A 21216-nucleotide genomic window follows, 5' to 3' on the forward strand; every position below is an offset into this window, starting at 1 on the left:
GACCCTTGCCGTGTGACTACCGCCATACTGCAAGGGTTAACTCATTTTTGTCTGTGACCCGTGTAAAGAACTTTTACTTACTTGATTCCTTGATTCCTGCTCCAATACTTTAATGTAGAACCAGAGTATATCTTTAAAGCCTCAGATTTTAAAAGATTAGTTAAACAAGCCAACATTTTGGAGCCATGCAGGGTCCTTTTCTTGACAGTCACAGTTTGGCTTGAGAAAGAGACCCTCTGTGGACCTGAAATGTTGGCTTATTGACCTATGTGAGGTATTTTGCTAAAAAACAAACTATATTATTAGATTGTAAGCCCTCAAGGGCAGGGCCCTCCTTCCCATCTTGTCTTGAATTGTATTGTGATTGTAATGTCTTCCTTATATTGTAAAGCGCTGCGCAAACTGTTGGCGCTATATAAATCCTGTATAATAATAATAATATTTGCATATTGAATTGCTGAGTGCTGGTGACTTATCTTCCAGTATCGAGGTTTTGCATGGCACTGTCACAACACTGTATGGTGTGCAGCTGGTATCTACTCCAATTTATCTTTAAAGACTATCTAAAAAAAACTACCCTTGCAACGAGACTGCCTCAGAACTGCAACAGTTAACTGCTCATTTTTGTATAGGGGACCTGTGTAAACAACTATTACTTACCTGATCCCTGCACCAACACCAGCCCCCGCAGCCTCTTTCCCCCTGCGGAGGCCAACTGACATCATCATTTCTAGTGCAGGGCCCATAGCCCTACATTATATGTGAGGGTGCTGAAGGACAGTTCACAATCCAGGGCAGAGGGGAGACGAGGTGAGCGCCAACCATCCAGGGAGCAGGGATCAGGTAAGAAAAAGTCCTTCACACAATACCCTAGGCATAAACAGTTAACCTTTGAAGTGCAGGTGTGGTAGCCCCACTTCAAGAGTTGTTGTTTTTTTCACTTTTCCCTATAAACCATGCTAGAACAGTAGATAACACATACTGTACTGCACAAGTCTGTCCAAAAATATACCTGTAACATTCCTTAAAAAACACAGTGACTACAGTATGGTTATATATTAAATATTATTTTCCCCACAAAGGTTGTTATCGTCTTCCATTACACATCTGTCTCCAGTAAGCCAAAGAAAACTTTGCAGGCGGCAGCTGTGCTTTCCATTAGGAGATGTGTTTTAATGCCTCAGTGTGCACTCAGCATCATTAAACTTTAAAAGCTAAAACATTAAAACCTGGGTAGAAAATGCAGGTGAAAGGATGTATTTCTCCCCAAGCTGGCATACTTACATCCAGTGCCTCTGCTGCGTACCTTGATGTAATTTATTTCTAATACTCTCTCGCAAAGCTTGAAGTAAAACTCTTATACTTGGTCAAATAATTAAAAGCATCAATAATGCCAATAAGTCAGTGCAGTCTATGTTTTGCTTGTGATGAGGTAAATGGAGATCGCCTTTAATCACCGGAGGAGCTGTATGGGGGAAGGTGGACCGGGCTCAGGAGAAGAACTACACTGGCCACTAATGCCTAGATCAGTCATACTGATTGCTTTTATTGGGTCATTTATGGAAACTAGGTGAATAGAGATATCTAAAGCAACCAGGGCAGCTGCTCATAATGAAATATTTTTTGTTACATTTAATAGTTTTTGATAATGTAATCAAAGCTCACTTAAAAAATTCCTTTTATGTAGTGAGTGCTGCCTTCCGTCTGCTCATCACCTTCAACAACTTTCTGGATTCCCAGTGTGCTTTGTGTCTGTTTCTCTGCTGTTTAAAGTGATGCAATCTCCATTTCTCATGCATTGATTTCTCAAGACTGCATATGCCATCTTGCATTGCTTCCAGCAAGCAATGCTAATGTAACATTGTTCAGACATTGAGATGTAATTGAGAAGCCAGGCTCTGTGAAAGTTGTGCATTTTCACAGGGCTGAGTGAAATTGTGTCAGTGCATCGAGGAAGTACATTCTATGGCTATCTTCAATAAAAAAAAGATTATAAACTTCTAGAACTTCTATATGGTTATGAGGATTGGGAAAAGACTTATAGAAATTCAATATAGAAATACATATTGAATTTTTAGTTTTGGACCAAGCTACCAGCCCGGCCTAGCCCTTTAGGAGCTAGGCTGGGCTGGTAGTACAGCACACAGACTTTCCTTTCCTCTTGCCATTTTTCTTAACCTTCAGAAATTTGGCCTGATAGTAACAAATAAAAATGATAAAGATCAGCGCCCTAGTACACCTGCAACCCTAATCACAGCCCTGGACAGAGCACACAATCACTTTCAATAGTGCAGTTCACATTAAAACAAAGCCGTGACCAGCATTCAATTCTTCACTTTGTCTGTCATCATGGTCAGCAAGATGTTCTGGTTATAGCATGGGTTTGCCTGTTGTGCATCCTGTACTGACGCAGAATTCCATTCTGCATCCTGTTTGGGGATATCTCAGCGGATGCAAGTCATGGTCATTAGTCTGGCCTTCTGGGATTATGCCCGTTTCCAACTACAGATCTTTAGCCATCCAAAACACTGAGCAAAGTGCAACATTCGTCAAATGGATTGTCTACTCAAAGCATCTCTCCCAATTTCATCAGAGCCGTTTGTTTGCTGCAGCTGCTATGTAGAAGAGAACCCTGTGTGGATGGAGCCAGATTCTCATCCTTTTAATAACAATTAGGATGGTAAAGGGTTTACAGCAGATGAAACTGTTGTTTTAACAGCTGCTGTTTTCTTGCCAAATTGACTCCATAAGCAGTGTCTGTTCAACTCCTCACCTGCTTTTATGGAGCTACAGTGCTATAAATCAGCCTGCGGTACCTTAGAGACATTACCAAGATGCAAAAAAGCATGCAAGGCAAAATATTCCAATGATTTGTGGGAAATCTGGAATCCTCAAAAGTCTGTATAGAGTTGTCTTTTTTTCTTATAAAGATCAACCCCAGGCCAAAATTGGATTTCTTCATGGGTGGAGAGGGGTAATGTTCAGTCTCACCTCTCAATTGCATCTCTCACAACCGGCAGCACAGGTTCTTCTCATTTAGGGCCCCAATTTTTTGCTGTTTTAATTGCATCATCTCTATTAGATGTTGGGTTAGATGTCAGGTCTATTAGATGTTGGGTTAGATGTTAGGTCTATTAGATGTTGGGTTAGATGTTAGGTCTATTAGATGTTGGGTTAGATGTTAGATCTATTATCTAACCCAACATCTAATAGACCTGACATCTAACCCAACATCTAATAGACCTGACATCTAACCCAACATCTAATAGACCTATTAGATGTTGGGTTAGATGTCAGGTCTATTAGATGTTGGGTTAGATGTTAGGTCTATTAGATGTTGGGTTAGATGTTAGGTCTATTAGATGTCGGGTTAGATGTTAGGTCTATTAGATGTCGGGTTAGATGTTAGGTCTATTAGATGTCGGGTTAGATGTTAGGTCTATTAGATGTCGGGTTAGATGTTAGGTCTATTAGATGTCGGGTTAGATGTTAGGTCTATTAGATGTTGGGTTAGATGTCAGGTCTATTAGATGTTGGGTTAGATGTTAGGTCTATTAGATGTTGGGTTAGATGTTAGGTCTATTAGATGTTGGGTTAGATGTCAGGTCTATTAGATGTTGGGTTAGATATTAGCTCTTCTAGATGTTGGTTCAGATGTTAGCTAGATGTAGGAACCATAATGTTGTACAAAGCTAGATACTGCAAAAAGTCTCTCTTGTAAATGCTGATGAACAAGTGTTTCATGGATGATAGATTCAATTTTACGTGCTTTTATGAAAAGAAAAAAATACAATTGAATGCTTTCAAACTCAGCACTTTGACTTCCACCATATTGTTTCGAAGAATTGATTTTTTTTTCCTCCCAACATATTACTAAAGCTTGTTGTGTCTTTATGAAGAAACATGTTTTTCTGCCATGTCTCTTCAAATTTATATTTTTCTGTGGTCGGCATGACTGATGTGTTTTCTGTATAGCACAAACGTGATTCTGTATTTCGTTTCCCAATTGTCCACTGAATAGGTAAATAAAGGCTCTTGTTCATGTAATGACTTATGAGCGGGTCTCATCTCTGTCTCTGTTGGCTTGGTTGGAACAGTCGGTGTTGTGTTTTTTCCCAGAACAGTATGGAACTCACAAGAGATAAATACACGGCTTACTGGTAAATAGTAAATCAGTTACAGACTTCCTCTTCTAGTGTTTCTTCGCACTCTAATCCTATGCAAGATACATACAGCTGTGACAGATGCATTCTCTACTACAGCATGGCTCAGACAGCCTTTCGCTGCTCTTCACATAACTTATATGGGGCAATTCACATGGAGGGGGTTTAATAGCATCTGGCACAAAAAAAAGAATGTCATGAATGCTCACAACTTGGCCTCATCAGAACACCATAGCTATAGCTAAACAGCTTGCAGTTGGTTGCTCTGCAGTCTACCACACAGAGTACTGCCCAGGGCCCATTATCATATGTTGCTGTTCAGCTCTTGTAATGTTCTCCTGTGCACTCCTTTGAACATCACATGCACAAGCCTTCACTGTCTACCATCCAGAAGACTAACTGTAAATGCCTTTGCTCTTCCGTGGACTCATGACGTTGTCCAATTAGAGGGCGAGACATCATCTAAGCTAGTAAAGATTTCATCATGCCACCAACTCCCGATGCCCGACATGCAGTTCTGGGCGCCGGGCGGGTAGTTGTTTTCTACATTCAGCCCTGCTTTGGGCAAGCAGAGCTAGATATACAGCAGGGCTGCTGCAGCTTGTTTTGTGCAAGAGATCACTTGTATGCAGCCTGCAGGTCTGTCATTCTCCATGGGGGGGTGGGGTGGAGGTTGGCTGGTAGGGGGGCGCATTGAGGAACCTGACCTTGGGGCAGCAAAGAGCGTAAATCCGGCCCTGACCACACCTTGTCATGCTGCAGCCTTTGTTCTCATAAATAGGTCTGCTGGGCAGGCCTCGTGCAGGTTCTCCTTAATTGGGAGAGCAGATGGAGTGGACACATATTAACCACAGAAGTATATATGAAGCTAATAACATTTGCATCTATCATTTAAACTGATCTTAAAGAATAATTAAACCCTCTGTGAATGGGGCCTTAGAGTTTGTATATTTTATTTGTTTCCATCTTGCTAGAATACAGGCATCGGGGTCTGAATAAAATTGCTCCTAACAGCTGATAACTTATAATTTATCTGACAGATAATAACACAGCAGTATTATTAGTAACGATGCACAGATCACGTCTGAATGGCGGCAGTGCCGGGGTCAGGAAATTTTAACCTGTCAGTTTTAATTGAAGGCTAATTAATTTAAAGCATAACCCCAGAGGCAGGAGAGGTGGCGGCAGCGCTTACTGGTTGGGACTTTGTACTTCTTTACTACATGGGCTGAGTTATTTTTAAATATACAGGTAAAAAGAAGTGGGAAGAATAAAATGCAAACCATGTAAAGCTGTTTATTAACTATTCATAAATTTCAGTGGCCCAGCTTGTTAAAAAATAAGGAAAGCAGCATCCAACCTACTTCCTGTGAGCTCATGCCATCGCAGACATGCCCCCTTGGGTCACATTTTTATGGCAGGTTGGGCTCACAGTACTCCTGGGCAGCTCTGCATTTGCACATCATTATGTGAGTGCTGCACACTGTTCAGGAGCATAGACCAATACTGGAGCTGGAGAAGGGTCAGAACCAATGACTTCACCAGACTGGCCTGTATAGGTAAATATAAAAGGATTTTTGCAAGACCCATGTGTATACTTATGTGAATCTTTGTCTCTTTTCTGCATTTCTTCCAAATTTATGTAACAATCCAGAATGAAATAACATGCATACTTAGCCTTTGTGCCGGAGCTTCCTGTAATAAAGACCAGTCACTGTTGCTCTCTCTCTTTGTGCAGGGTGACTGGTCTTGTCTCCACCCCTCCTGCATTTTTCTTCAGGCAGCCTGTAGTAGGTGGGGCCTGCGGGGCCCCTCCCATAGCTCTGCTTTTCACACATGCTATGTAAAGCATAGTGTTGATGTCACTGCTACTTTTACAGGGTAATATCTGTGTTCATAAAGGTGTTTGGAGCTCTGAAAGTAGATTTATATCCTTTTTATATAAAGTAAATAGGCAACTGATTAAAAAATTCACCACAGTGTAATGCCTCCTAATTTATTTATCACGTACCTGGTAGAGAACCGAGTAGTCGAGGAGGCCTCCTTTGCAACTCTTGTCCCGCACCCCTGAGAGTGGAGACAGGGAGTGAGATGACAGAGAGCAGCACCGGTGCAAGAGGGTGTAGGGCACTGTGCCTGGGTAAGTCCCGAAGCTGGTCTCTAAAGAAGCAGGAGGCAGTTGTGGATGCAGCTGGAAGGACAACGGGGAACACTGCTGGAGCAGGACGGAGTCAGGCAGTCCAGGGTCAACACCAATCGGGCAGCGAAGTACAAAGGCGGCAGGCAGAAGAATAGCCTGGAAGCAAGCAGAGGTCAGGGGCAGGCGTGGTCAGGGAGATCCGGGTCAAGGCAGCAGAATACTGGAACAAGCAGAAGCACAGGAACACACACAGGAGCTGAAAGACCATTCAGCAATGATCCATGGGACTGGCAGGTTTAAATAGGCCCATTTATCAGGTGGAGCTACATAATTTCCTGTGCGCCACCATTTGTTGCACACGCATGCACATTAGCGCATGCTTCCCGCAAATGCAGAAGACAGGCCTACGCACATGCGCAGGTATAGTTTTACATTATTTTATTACACAGGATTTTTGTCACCTATAAAAAACTTCAACCTAGCAGCTACCACAACAGGGGTTGCCATACTCAAAATGATGTCAAATTATGTTTTATAAATAGTTTATGCCAAAAGTGTTTGCAGTGTAATTGGTGTTTATCACTGTATCCTCTGCAAGAGCTGTTGGGTTGCCGCATTTTAAATAGTGGGCAGCAATTAATGGGAGTACCACTCAGCACCTAGAATACAGGTCAACACCTGATGAGAGTACTAATCAGCATTGGTAATGATCCTTGGCTTGGTGTGAAGGCTGTTCGCCTAAGCCCACTCAAAACTGTGATTGACACCCCCCTCCCGGTGTTAATCAACACCTGGTAAGAATACTATTCAGCACTTGGTGAGAGTGCCAATCAGCATCTGGTAAGAGTACAAATTATCACCTGGTGGGAGTACCAATCAGCACTTGGTAAGAGTACAAATGAGCACCTGGTGGGAGTATTAATCAGCACCTGGTGATAGTACTAATCAGCACTAGGAGAGAGTACTAATCAGCACTTGGTAAGAGTACTAATCAGCACTTTGTGGGAGTTCTAATCAGCAACTGCTTAGAGTACTAGTCAGCACCTGGTCAGAGTATTAATCAGAACCGGGTCAGCATACTAATTAGCACCTGGTCAGACTATTAATCAGCACCTGGTAAGAAAGTACTACTCAGCACCTGGTAAGAAAGTACTGATCAGCACCTGGTAAGAAAGTACTAATCAGCACCTGATAAGAAAGTACTGATCAGCACCTGATAAGAAAGTACTGATCAGCACCTGGTAAGAAAGTACTGATCAGCACCTGGTAAGAAAGTACTGATCAGTTGCTATTGTTGCCCACAATGGTTAGTTTGATATATAAAACCCTTTAAACAGAAGACATTCTCATGTACACCTAAAAAAACAGAGCTTATCAGTTTCCTTTTCCTTCCATAAATAATCACAAGACTTTGAGATAGCTATTTGGAAAACAAGCACAGTAGGATGCATGTCCAGTATTTCATGTATGTATGAGTGTGATACCAGTCTTCAGTTATATATCACTAAGCGTATGGCACCAAGGTTTTTCCCTCAAGCAAGAATGGCTTTCCACTGTACAGAGCTCAAATTTGTTTTGCTGTCTACCCCCTACCGCCTTCCCCTGGAGACCACACATATGCCTCTGTGTCCCTAGCCTGTGATATGAAATCTTTAATAAAATGGCCCTTGAGGCCAGCAGGGTAATTGCAGCATGCGTTGTGTGGGCTGGAGATGCTGAGATTTCATTGCAGATGTAATGGGATCTGACACAAGTACTGCCTTTAACCCTGACTGTGTCGGAGGGGAAATATAAGTGACTCGAAGATGACAATATGAGTATGGCCTGGAACACGGTGACATCAGATAGTTCTGACAAGCTGTTAAAATATGAATTCTTCTAGGTAACAGACAAATATAGTGGGTAGACGACATACTTTGAAATATATCATTTTAATAGCTACAGTATGATCTAAAAAAAAGTTATTTCAGGTAGGAGGTTTTGAAACTGGCATGTACTGTATAGCCAAAAAAAAACTTTTTTTTTTAATTTAGTTTTGGTTGAAGTGTTTCCCCCCTCTAGCAAGATTAAGGGCACATTCACAATTGTCTGTTTTGATGCAACAAAACTTTCCATATTGCTGCATGAGAATGCATGTCAAGTAGAAATCCCATTTTTTTCTATGTGGTCGGTTCACATCTATGTGCTGCAGTTTAGTGTAAAGGGGAAACTCAACAGACCTATTTACACCTACACACGTGTGTTACCATTCATGCTGCATGCACATGGAACGGCCTAAATCTCATCCTCTTTTTGGTCTGGAAACCTTTACTATTTTGGCTGTCACTTGTATGACAACTTGTCAATCAACATTGCAGAAAATTCAGTATGGCTGGTGCAGTGTGGGAATGGGGTGGTGGGATTAAAATTGGTAGATTGAATCACATAATGAAAGAGGTTTGTTGATGGAGTGCAAGCTGTGATCCAGACCCGCAGGATGCTTAGAAGCATTTTCAGGGTTGTGTTTACCATAAGGCTTGGTTGCTTTTGACATTTTCCTGGATCTTCTTATTTGTCCAAAAAATGTGTTGTTTACAGAGCTTAATAGCTCAAGCTAAAATTCACACTCGCAGTGAATGAGTCAGAGCAGTAACTCCTCCCCCTCCTTACTTAAGGCTGTGGTCCTGAAAGTGAACTTCTTCAACTGTGTCCTCTCTTTAGATAACCCCTAGTGTTCTAGGAATAATTTGTCCTGTGTAATTTATAATGTGTATTTATAATAATAAAATACCAAATAAAAAATAAAATAAAACATTTATTTGTAAAATAGATCCTATATATAAATAGCACAAAACATGTTGTTAAGCATTGGGCAACCATTTACCTCCCACTCTTTGGAGAGGACTTTACTCTAATTATTGCGTTTTTATGCTCGTTTGGGTATTTTGTTGCATTGGAAAAACCTAACCAACCCAATCCTACTATTGAGATGTTTATGACTCTAGTGCAGCATTTGTCAACCTTTATTCAGCCATGGCACCCTTTAAAAACATATAACATTTTGAGGCACACCAGTCTATAATGTAATAAAACATTAATGTAAAAAAAATGACGTGTTCCCCACCAAAATCCATACCAGACCATTATCCCAGATGCAGCATGGCAGAGGGCAGAAGGCAGAGCAGGCCTGGACAAAGACTTCCATCCTTTGAATGTATATCACCCTCCTTGGATTAGCGTCATTTTTTCCTTGCTTGCCTGCAGCATGGAAAGGCATGACACTGCTAAAATTTTGAGGCACTTCTAAGCCCTCGTTCACACCTGAACGTTTTGTAGCGCGTTCTACGCTCGGCGAACGCTCTACAAAACGCTCAAACATCTAAATCCCATTGTATTCAATGGGTCTGGTTCACACCTTGGCGTATTTCAGCCCGTCCCTAACGCGCTACAAAACGGCCCACGCCTGAAAAGGTACATGTACTACGTTGGGCCGTTTTTGTTGCGCGTTTCCATTGGGATACAGCCAAGTAGCCCTCGGAAACGCACGTTTGTCGCGCGATTTTTTTTTACCGCGAATCGCGTTACCGCATATGCAATACGCCTAGGTGTGAACCAGGGCTAAGGAAAGCAGGAGGCACCCTGGTTGAGTAAGGCTGATCTAATGTATGGGTTTGTCTCTAACTATAAACTGATCAATAAAGCTAGGCCTTGTCCTAAGCAATTTAACAAGGTATGGGGTCCTTGGATGGAGTTCCATCTCTGAATGAATAAATACAGTTGATGCCTATTGAGATGCTGTAGTGATAATCTTCGGCAACCTGGTGTTGAGCCATCCTATTGTGTAATGTCTCGCTGTAGTAGGCTGTAGGGCTGGTCATGTATTGTTATGCATGTATGTGGCATTAATATGTGTTGTGTGTTGCTTGTGTTGGGGCTTGTGGACCAGTGGTGTCACAAGGGGGGCGTGGGTTGTATGGCCCCTACCGGGTCACACCATCAGAGGGAGTGACACCAAAATGAATGACCCTCTGAAAAGTAAGGCACTCAGTCATGGACCAAGAGCCCGACAGCTACACGAGAGAGGAGGGGAACCGGCGGCATACCTTATCCCACTGGGTGAACGTCCCCTCCTCTTTTTGGCAGGCAAGCATGTGTGACATCATTATACGCGTGCGTGATGTCATTACGTGCGTGCATGATGACGTCACACGCATGCGTGATGATGTCCCAGCAAGGTGTCACCTGGCAACGACTCCAGGTGACACCATGCCTGGGGACGCCCCTGTTGTGGGCCCCTATTTTCTTTGGTATTAAGACTTTTAAAATTGCAAAAAAAAAAACCCAGCTATTTAACCTCAGTTTACAATTTTATCAGCTCAATACCTGTAAAAAAATATGACCGTTGTCCTATAAAAGGCATTTTTAGGGATAAAAAAACCATCACAATAATTCGTTCCCTACTGTTTCTATATTTCTCCACCTCAAACAACAGGAAATGTTGGTTTCGGATAGACTGACCCTTTAAACCGCGGCCTTTGAAGTGAAGGCAGACCTAGAATCTTCACTTCCCGATATAATGAAGCACACGTAGAGCTGAGATGTTCCCTGCTGCAATGAAGTTATCTCTCAGGCTTCACTAATTTGTTTTCTCTCTCTACAGACAATCTATATTCAAGAGATCTGCACCAAGAGAAATCATGTTCTTGCAGCAGATGTATAGATATTTGCATTTATTTTCAATCACTGTGCCAGTGACGACACAATTTATCAGTAGCACGTGCCATATGCTATTTATATATAAGCCGCAGCACGCAAGGATGGGTAAAGTCCCACCAGGCTGTAGTCACGCGCCCTCCCTTTCCGGGTTCCTAGGCAACTATTATAACACTTTGGCTGCACTGTGAAGAGGTTGCATTATAGATAGATAAAGTGCTCTGGAACAACGAGACGGCAGTAAACATCGCCTAACGGCTTTGTGGTTTCCTCATTAGATTGCCATTTGTAGTCATCGGCTATCAGGTCCTTTGTACATGATGATATTTCTGTATATAAAGGTATACTTCAGGCAACCAGCTTAATGTACAGTTTAAATACATATATGGGACCCATTTTACTTACCATTGGATATGTCATTATGTCCAGCCATTCCTGAGATTTGCACAGACCTGCCAACCTGTGACCTGACTTTTCTATATTGCAGGTAAACAGTTCACTCTGGTCACCTCCCTTCCCCCAGCCTGTAATTGGACAGTGAAGAACATTTTGGGTGAAAAATGTACTTTTGGCAAAATGCCGAAAGTACAATTTTTTTTGCCGAAAATGCGGTGCATCTCTAGTTTCTCTCCTCCTCACTGGGTGCTGCTCTGGGTTCCCCCTTGTTTATTCATGATTGTGGACATAGTAACTAATACAATCTCCACGGTTTATGAATGGACAGGAGCACTCAATATAGAGGCTTCCTGTCCTCAATCTCTTTTTCTATTTCAATAGGAAAATACCAGGGGTCCGTTTAAGGCCCCTGATATTTCCCCAAAGCCCACGACAGTAAAGTAAAATAAATAAAAATATTGAAAACATTTTTTTTTTTATTTAAAGCTGAGAAAAAAAAATAATTTTCCGTTTCGGCCTGACAAATTTTTTATATTCCATTTTAGTCTGCAAAAATCCAATTATAATGACTTTTTTTAAAACAATTATTTTATTGATATTCTATATAACAGTGAGAATTAAGAAATACAGTGACAGCAGCAAAATATAACTCATGCATGATTAGGGATGACAGAATAAAACACCTCCAATGAGTTAATGGGAAAAATAGAATTATGTAAGACACTGAGAGAGTACTGAGAGAGAAGAAGCCCGCTGTGTCACATGATGCATAAAATATGAATGAACATTGGATATTGATTTTAATGAATTTTTTTCTTGGAGTGGGACGGGGTTTTTTATTGTTGTCTGTATCTTAGCTGTGGAGATTCACCCTCTCTGTTTGCCCTGTTGACCATTTAAAGTGAGGGAAAATCTGATTTTCTCAACAAAATAAGAACAGTGGGGATACTTGTTCTGGCGACAACTGTTTTCTCGTCTCCTCTTGAGTCTACATCAGCAATTCTAAACCTTTTGTCAGTGACCTCAGACTAAAATGAGAAAATTGGAAATGCAAAAAATGATGTGGTTCTCCAAAATCTATACCAGACCCTCTTCCTAGATATGGGTCTGTTATAGATTTTCACGTGGATGCCCTGCAAAAAACAATGGAGAGTGCCCTCTGTCACAAAAGAGCCCCCCTTTTCACATCAGAAGCTCCCCTTTCACAGCAGAAGTCCCCCCCACTCCACAACAGAGCCCCCCTTCACATTAGAAGCCTTCCATTCACATCAGAGGCTCCCCCTTCCACATTAGAGCCTCTCTTTCACATCAGAAGCCCTCCTTCACAACAAAGCCCCTCTTCACATCAGATGCCCCCCTACACATCAGAAGCCCTCCCTTTCACATGAGAAGCCCCCTTCACAACGAAGCCACTCTCCACATCAGAAGCCCTCCCTTTCACATCAGAAGCTCCCCCTTCCACATTAGAGCCTCTCTTTCACATGAGAAGCCCCCCTTCACAACAAAGCCCCTCTTCACATCAGAAGCCCCCCTACACATCAGAAGCCCTCCCTTTCACATGAGAAGCCCCCCTTCACAACAAAGCCACTTTCCACATCAGAAGCCCCCCTACACATCAGAAGCCCTCCCTTTTACATGAGAAGCCCCCACATTCACATCAGCAGCCCCTCTCACATCAGAGTCCACCCATCCTTTCACATCAAAATTTGTGGCCCACTAGCACCACAGGAAAGAAGTGAATGGAAATTTGACAACACCCCTGACAAAGTCAGACCGCACCGGCACTCCGATTGAGAAAGGCTGATCTACAGAACAGGAAGTGAAAGCAAATCTTACCAATGGGACTTCAATGGCAACATCACCAGTCACAGATTTCAACCATGCATTGTTATACTTTTTTCATTCAACCTGTGGGCTGAAGGAAAATACAGTAACAGATTCCCCCATCCACACTAACCTTAAACCGGATGGATGAATCTCTGGCTGGGCTGTTGTATTCTGACGGCAGCGGGTGTGCCACTGTTATAATACCTGAAATGGCCACCGCCACTGTTTGCCCAAAACATTTCCGACCAGCTCCTTTGATTTTCTGATTGTAGGGTGCAAACAGGGCCACCCACTGATTGAAATGAGTTCATCAAGAACTGGCCAACATTCGCAATGTATGACCAGCTTTACTCTCGCCATCATGAAACCCCCCCCCCATACCTTTAATTAATACATTTTAATGACAATATTAAATGAAATGACAGATTATTATTTTCATCCATCCAATCTAATCCTTATCATTACAATACAGAGGAGCATTTGTTACTTTGGAGTTCCTACATTACAGAGCATCTACCGACTAATAGAATTTTTATGATAAAACAAATAATGTCATCAACTAGGGATGCACAGATACTTGTTCAGATACCAGTGCAGATACTTGGCATTTTCATGAGAACTACCAGGGTTGCAGCGGTTGCAGCTGGGACCTCGCTCTGGCGCTCCACCACTGTCCTGAAATCATTAGTCTGTATTGTTTTAGAAAAACTGTCACATGACAATAAACAAAAATATATCAGTACTCGTACTTGTAAGTACTCGGCAAGTACCAGTACTCGTACTCGCAAAACTGGTATCTGTGCATCCCTTTATTTATAAAAACAAAATAATACATTAAAACAAAGATGTACAAATCCCAGGAGCTCCGTGTGCTCCTTACAAATTACAGCTGCCTCCTAACTTCTGAATTTTTCTCTAGTCTAGTCTTGGAGCTCAAAAGTATCGGTACATGTACTTGTACTTGTACCGAGTACTGTACTTGGTATCTGTGCAACCCTATCATCAACACATAATCCAAAAAATTCCGTCATCCAGATTCCTTTGATTGCTTATTGCAAGCAATTTGCTTATGCCCGTTATTAACCTTATGATGGGGCTTTTACCTTCTTTTTGTGGTTTCTGAAAAGGACCCGGGTAATTATTTAGCAGAGTCTGATAATGAACGTGGCAAATGGAATGCTCGGAGATTCAGTGTTTAATCTGTATAACAGGCTTCCTGGCAGACAGGCAGAGTAACACAAAGTGTCTCAGTGTGGCAGGGAATGAAGTGTACATAATAAAGGTCAGGTAAGCAATTATTTTTAAAATCCACTGACACGCTGGTGGTAGCACATCACTAAGTGACTCGCATTTCATTCTGTTTACAAGAAATTGCGGTAAATTACAGCTAGAACACTGTTATTTTGTATTGGGAACATACTGATTTAAAACACCAGTATCTTGGCTTGATTGCTAAAGCATGTCACATGGACTGAAAGACTGGACAAGATCAGTTTGTAAGGGGAATTCAGGTCAACATTGTGTTTAAAGGTGCCCATAGACTGCACGATTCTCGTACGAGAATCGCGGGAAATCCCGCGATCGTACGAGAATCGTGCAGTGTATGGAAGGCGTGCAACCGTTTCTAATGTACTGTCGCACGTCTTCCGTCGAACCAGCAGGCTAGAAAACCCGCCGGGAATCGTACGATTCTCGGTGAGTTAGTGGCCTGCTGGTTCGACAACTGCCGAACGGGCCGGTGTGCGCACACGCACACAGCCCGTTTGCAGTCATCGTAAGCCCGCCCCTCATTGCAGTCATCGTAAGCCCGCCCCTCAGGGGGGCGGGCTTGTGATGATCGCAAGTACGATCTGCCTGTCCAAGATGGGCAGATCGTACGTTTTTTTAAGTACTTTTTTTTAACCCAAGGGGAACACCCATGCAACACCCCAAGAGTGAACCCTGCCTACATGCTGGGACTTTAGAACTGTGTACATGTAAGTGTATATTTACACATAGCTCCCATATGTACCTGAATCAGTCTTTATATCTGTCTGCACAGTAGCAGTGTCAGCCAGTCAGGGCTCTGTCCTTTTAAATAGCTTTGTATGTTAACTCTTTGAAAATCCCCTCGGGATCAGAGACCATAGAGGTGACCTCATCAATGCCCTGCTATAGAAGGAAGGGCACAGACCTACCTGTGTTGTCTGGCAGGGGTGATCTGATCATAAGCCTGGCTGAACAGAATACCAAAACCGTTAGCACCTACAACAGCTCACATACGAATTAGTGGTTTTTAGGGAGTTCCGGTTTAACAAAAACATGTAATGAGATAAATATGTAGCTGCCATTTTGACGTCTTCTTTTGAGCAGAGAGGTCTTTATTACAGAAAGCTTTTGCACAGAGAATGTTCTCTCTCAGGTCCGCTTCTCTGCTCAGTGGGCAGGTGCAATAGCCAGCCTGCTATTGGCTATTGCAATTTGAAATGGCCACTAGCAGGCTGGCTTTTGCTCCCCATTGTTTACATTCTACTGTGGACCGCGGTATCTAGCCACTGCAAGATGTTAACAAAGCATTTCGTTCACAACTATATCAATTTAGTTGCTAACAGAATTTTTTAGTGTCTCCATGTCTATCAAGCAACCGATTTGTCTTGCTATTTGCTTAGGAGTGCCGGTGCTTGAATGCTGGATAATGGGGAGTTTACTGTAAATGGAAGTTTTTCAATTAAAATATCTCCATTTTATTTTATGTGTTTATTGTAGTTATCATAAACAAACAGCAGCAGTTACATCCAATACCCAGATATTTCTACAGACCAGCAGGTCTAATGTTAAACGGTCCACTCATTAACCTCCCGTTTTGTGTGTTACAGGGGCACAGCGATAGCAGGGATTGTGTTCGGAATTGTGTTCATTATGGGAGTGATCGCCGGGATCGCAATTTGTATCTGTATGTGTATGAAGAACAGCCGAGGAACCCGTGTAGGAGTTGTCCGAACCACACATATCAATACCATCAGCTCATATTCAGGTAAGGGTAGACCCGTACCACTAGGAAATGTTCTAGTCTCATAGGAAAGGACCATGCTGTTTTAAAATGAGAAGTCGTAAATATTTGTTAGGACCAGCTGTGGACGCACGCTGTCAGAACAAATAGTGACGAGTTGTTTCACCTATAGCAGCCGCCGTTCCCATAAGGCAAGCACACCTACCGGTTCTTGGATGCCCCCAGGACTTAAACTGTATGTTCTGATCAGGTGAAGCCACAGGCTGGCAAGAGGTGGTAAACCGAGGTACGGACCGAAGTGGAAGGACACTACCATAAAGTAATCAGGGACGGGCTGGAGGCTGGCGGCTGGAAAGGGTAATCCGGGCACAAGCTGAGGTCAGGGCTGGTAGAAAGCAAAGCGTAATCCAGGGACAGGCCAAGGTCAGAAACGAAGACAAACAAGATTTCCAGACACAGGACTTGCAGGGACAGCACACAGCTTGTATAGCACGAACTATCACAAGCACAGGCTGATAATGCTTAAATAGCAGACATCCCAACTCTCCCGGACGCTCTGGGAGTCTCCCGCTATCAGAATGCGTCATGGGAGGAAAGCTAAAATTAAATGCTGAAGTTGACACCCTCAAAAGTTGTGCAAATTGATAGCACAGCTTAAACAGGGCAATATTTTTATTATTATACAGGATTTATATAGCGCCAACAATTTGCTCAGCGCTTTAGATGAGTTGTCTATTACGATAGGGGTACTGAGGTTATTCTTTCTTCAATATATAAGAGACATCAGTTAAGGTAAGTGCTGGCATTTACATTGGGGGGAGGGGGAAAACATTTACTTTAATGTCACTTTAACCACTTCCGGGCCGCAGTATGTCTATAGAAGTGGGCCTGCAGAAGTGGGTAAAACAAGAAAACGGCTGCTTCGGCAGCCGTGCTCTTGGTACTGCTTTTAACAGCAGGCGATTGCTGTATAACTTACAATCGATCTGGTGTCTGAACAGCCGTTTGTACTGTGTGGTACCCCCTCAACGGCCACTGGGTCGGTCGTTGATCTCTCCTCCGATCACAGGACGCAGAAGTGCTGTGTATTACATCACTTCCGGTGTCACTGTACACAGTCTCCGGCTCTCAGAGCAAGGACAAGAAGCTGGGAAAGCAGATCTCGGCTTCCTCAGCTTGTTTGGGGTCTCTAGGTGACATTAGGGGTCTAAAAGACCCCTGATGCCTCCATAAAGAGGACCTGTCACACCCTATCTGCTATTACACGGGGTGCTTGTTAGTCCCCTCTGTAATACCAATAGGGTTAGTGTACAAAAAAAAAGTGTTTAAAAATGAATGTAACATAAAAAAAATTAAAAAATGGGGAAAAAAAATGTTTAAGCCCCCCGCCCGTAGCGCCTACGTGCGAAAAACGACAATTGTGCTGAACACGTTACATATCTATTGTATAAGTTAGTATGGGATGAGTAGTTAAAGTGACATTAAAGTTTTTAATATATTTCAGATCTGATTAACTCACAATGGAGGCTGCTGTTTAAATGTTTGCATTACCTGCAGAATTAGCCGGTCCCTTGAGCACTGACCCTGATATTCTGTTTTAGGGAGGCTCCTTTCCCTTGCAGGGTCCTATGGAGTGCTAGTGAGCTGTGCGTTTCTTTACAAACACACAGGCGCAGCAAGGCAAGACACTTCCCTCCTCCCTGCTCCCAGCTAGTAGATGGACGGTTGCTGGAGTCTGCTCTGTCCCTTGTGATCTTGTACTGGGCAGGAAGTTCAGGGAAGCCGAGCTGAGATGGTTGAGATGGTGGGAGCTGTTTAGGAAATATGATGACTGTAAGTGCTTGGACAAAAATGACAAGAAATTCTTTGCAGGGAAATGTAGAAATGTATATTTGATCTGGATTCAACATTGAAGAAAATGTACACAGTCTCCGGCTCTCAGAGCAAGGACAAGAAGCTGGGAAAGCAGATCTCGGCTTCCTCAGCTTGTTTGGGGTCTCTAGGTGACATTAGGGGTCTAAAAGACCCCTGATGCCTCCATAAAGAGGACCTGTCACACCCTATCTGCTATTACACGGGGTGCTTGTTAGTCCCCTCTGTAATACCAATAGGGTTAGTGTACAAAAAAAAAGTGTTTAAAAATGAATGTAACATAAAAAAAATTAAAAAATGGGGAAAAAAAATGTTTAAGCCCCCCGCCCGTAGCGCCTACGTGCGAAAAACGACAATTGTGCTGAACACGTTACATATCTATTGTATAAGTTAGTATGGGATGAGTAGTTAAAGTGACATTAAAGTTTTTAATATATTTCAGATCTGATTAACTCACAATGGAGGCTGCTGTTTAAATGTTTGCATTACCTGCAGAATTAGCCGGTCCCTTGAGCACTGACCCTGATATTCTGTTTTAGGGAGGCTCCTTTCCCTTGCAGGGTCCTATGGAGTGCTAGTGAGCTGTGCGTTTCTTTACAAACACACAGGCGCAGCAAGGCAAGACACTTCCCTCCTCCCTGCTCCCAGCTAGTAGATGGACGGTTGCTGGAGTCTGCTCTGTCCCTTGTGATCTTGTACTGGGCAGGAAGTTCAGGGAAGCCGAGCTGAGATGGTTGAGATGGTGGGAGCTGTTTAGGAAATATGATGACTGTAAGTGCTTGGACAAAAATGACAAGAAATTCTTTGCAGGGAAATGTAGAAATGTATATTTGATCTGGATTCAACATTGAAGAAAGGCTGAGATTTTAGTACTATAAATCGTATCTAAACCCAGAAACAGTAATTTGATATATTACAGCTTACCAGTCTAAAGATGTTGTGGCTGCATTCATTTTCTTTTTTTCCAGACATTTTTTCCCTTAATTTTCACCTGGTAATCCTGCAAATAACACACTTCTTGTCACTTAGCATCTATATTCTTTTATGCACTGTCGCACGGATGCAATGTGGAATTCTAAAGAGCATCATAGACAGTTTTAATGAATTGTCCCCCAATGTCCCATTGAACAGAATAACATAGAAAAATGTTGCACTAAAATAGTTGTACTCTCATTTGTTTGTTGCAGTAAAATTACATATCTACCCTTAATAAAAAGCCAATTACATTCAATACCTGATATTATAGTTGTAGGGCCAGTCTACCCATAACTGATGTTTGGCTTTTGGGAGATACTGGATTGTTAAACCATTGTTAAACTATTAACAAAAAATGTATCTATCACGTACCTGGTAGGGAGACTGGATGGTTGAGGAGGCTTCTCTTACACCTCAGGTCGTGTGGCCTTTGAGGTTGGTGACAGAGGCCCGGCAGGCACCGAGTGGCACGAGTGCCAATGGTCTTGAAGCCGTGCTACTTTTGTTTAATCCAGAAATTGTTGTCAATTCAAGCCGAGGTCAAAGCCAGGAGATCAGATGCAGTACCGATGGATAAGGCAGAGTCCAATAAACAGTCCGAGGTCAAAAAGGCAGGCAGCAAACAAGGAAGGTGGTTAAACAGGAACGGGTCAAAAATCCAGAGAAACGGTTGTAGACATGACAAGGCAAAAACGGAATTCCAAATCACACTAAGGCTGAAAAGACAATCCAGCAACTAATGGCATTCAAGCCGGGTTAAAATAGTGAAGTGAGCCAATCAACCACGTCACTTCCTGTGCGCCATTTGGCGTGTTTTTCTTGACACTTGCCTTATGCACGTCACTTCCGGTGCGGCTTACGGCGCGTCTTTCTGTGGGAAAGACGTGCTATGCGCATGCGTGTGAGCATCCTCCTTGGCGCATGCGTGGAGCAGGTATGTTGCTGACAGTATCTTATTTGTATCTGAATTGGTGCTGACACTATCCTTCCTTCTGGAGGGTGACTACTTTTGTTCCCCATGGTCCCTGTGTGTGTTGTAAAGTAGCCACCGCTCCAAACTCATTCCTGTGATAGACTACAGTCTCATGTTTAGTTTACTAATTTGTATTGAGATTGTAGTCCATCACAGGAGTAAGCTTGGAGCGGTGGCTACCTTACAACACACATAGGGGCCATGGGGAACAAAAGTAGCCACCCTCCAGAAGGAAGGGCAGTGTCAGCACAAATACAGACATGATTTGAGGATCTACAGCCAAGTGATACACAAATAAGATAAATTTTTTGTTAATAGTTAAGGTACTTGAATGTATTTTTAAGATTTAACTCCTGAGCTTAGTATCACTGTAAGCCTGTGGGGCTGGGTCATTTCGTTTATTTTCAATTCAAATTGATTAATTTCAAAGAGAGAAAACATAATAGAAACATTAGTGGAGTTTTTGCCCAAAGTGACCAATCTGAATACTTGTTTAATCAACAGCTCCAAGTTTGTACTAATTTTCTATTTTTTATTTGAAACAAATCATCTCCAATGTGTACAGTAATTTAATTCTGATGCCATTTTACCTGTTTCTCACATCTTTTATTTTTGCTTCTTTTCTCAGTTTCTCCACCACCGTATAGTTATGAATATGAGATGGAGTATCCTATGGACCTTCCTCCACCCTACACACCATCTGCATCAGTGCCTGTACAATACCCCGCTCCACCTCCTTACCCCGGGCCACCAGGAAAATAACATTCCAACACGGGGCCTTTCCACGCAATCTTGATAACATTTGAAGATCTCCTACATTGAGGACCTGTGGAACCATACGTACCAAGAGGCAACACAGTAATGAGTCCTGTGCAATATAAAAATGCAAAAGCCTTGTGCCAGCCTTACCTCCTGAAGTGCTTGAATGCATATATCTCGGACCAGCCGCGATGTGTATAGATCCAGTTATTATTGGGTGCCATCTTATACAAAATGTTATTTATTTATATGTGTAATGTGTGAGTGAGGAGAAGGGAACAGTTTGTAGACAAAGCAATAAGATCATTACATCTGCCAAAGGATTTCCGAATGGTTTTTTTTAAGTTGACTGTGAGCTACGAAAGTCTGTTATTGCCAAATATATCATTTTTTAAGAATAAAAATAAGAAGCATCACTTTAAATGTATAT

At 42.5% G+C, this 21216-nt stretch overlaps 1 protein-coding gene across 1 annotated transcript in view; it reads left to right on the top strand.

Moving 5' to 3' along the window:
* The window catches only part of CYYR1 (cysteine and tyrosine rich 1), a 65161-nt gene extending 44136 nt beyond the window's left edge, over positions 1 to 21025 (top strand). Inside the window, exons 3-4 of the mRNA XM_018562779.1 lie at positions 16074 to 16231; positions 20656 to 21025. Of these exons, the coding sequence (XP_018418281.1) occupies positions 16074 to 16231; positions 20656 to 20789 (292 nt within the window). The 3' untranslated portion in view covers positions 20790 to 21025. The remainder of the gene's footprint in view (positions 1 to 16073; positions 16232 to 20655) is intronic.
* Positions 21026 to 21216: the final 191 nt, after the last annotated feature.

This window comes from Nanorana parkeri, unplaced genomic scaffold, assembly GCF_000935625.1.
Source record: "Nanorana parkeri isolate BGI_ZX_2015 unplaced genomic scaffold, ASM93562v1 scaffold599, whole genome shotgun sequence".
NCBI classification, from domain to species: Eukaryota; Metazoa; Chordata; class Amphibia; order Anura; family Dicroglossidae; genus Nanorana; species Nanorana parkeri.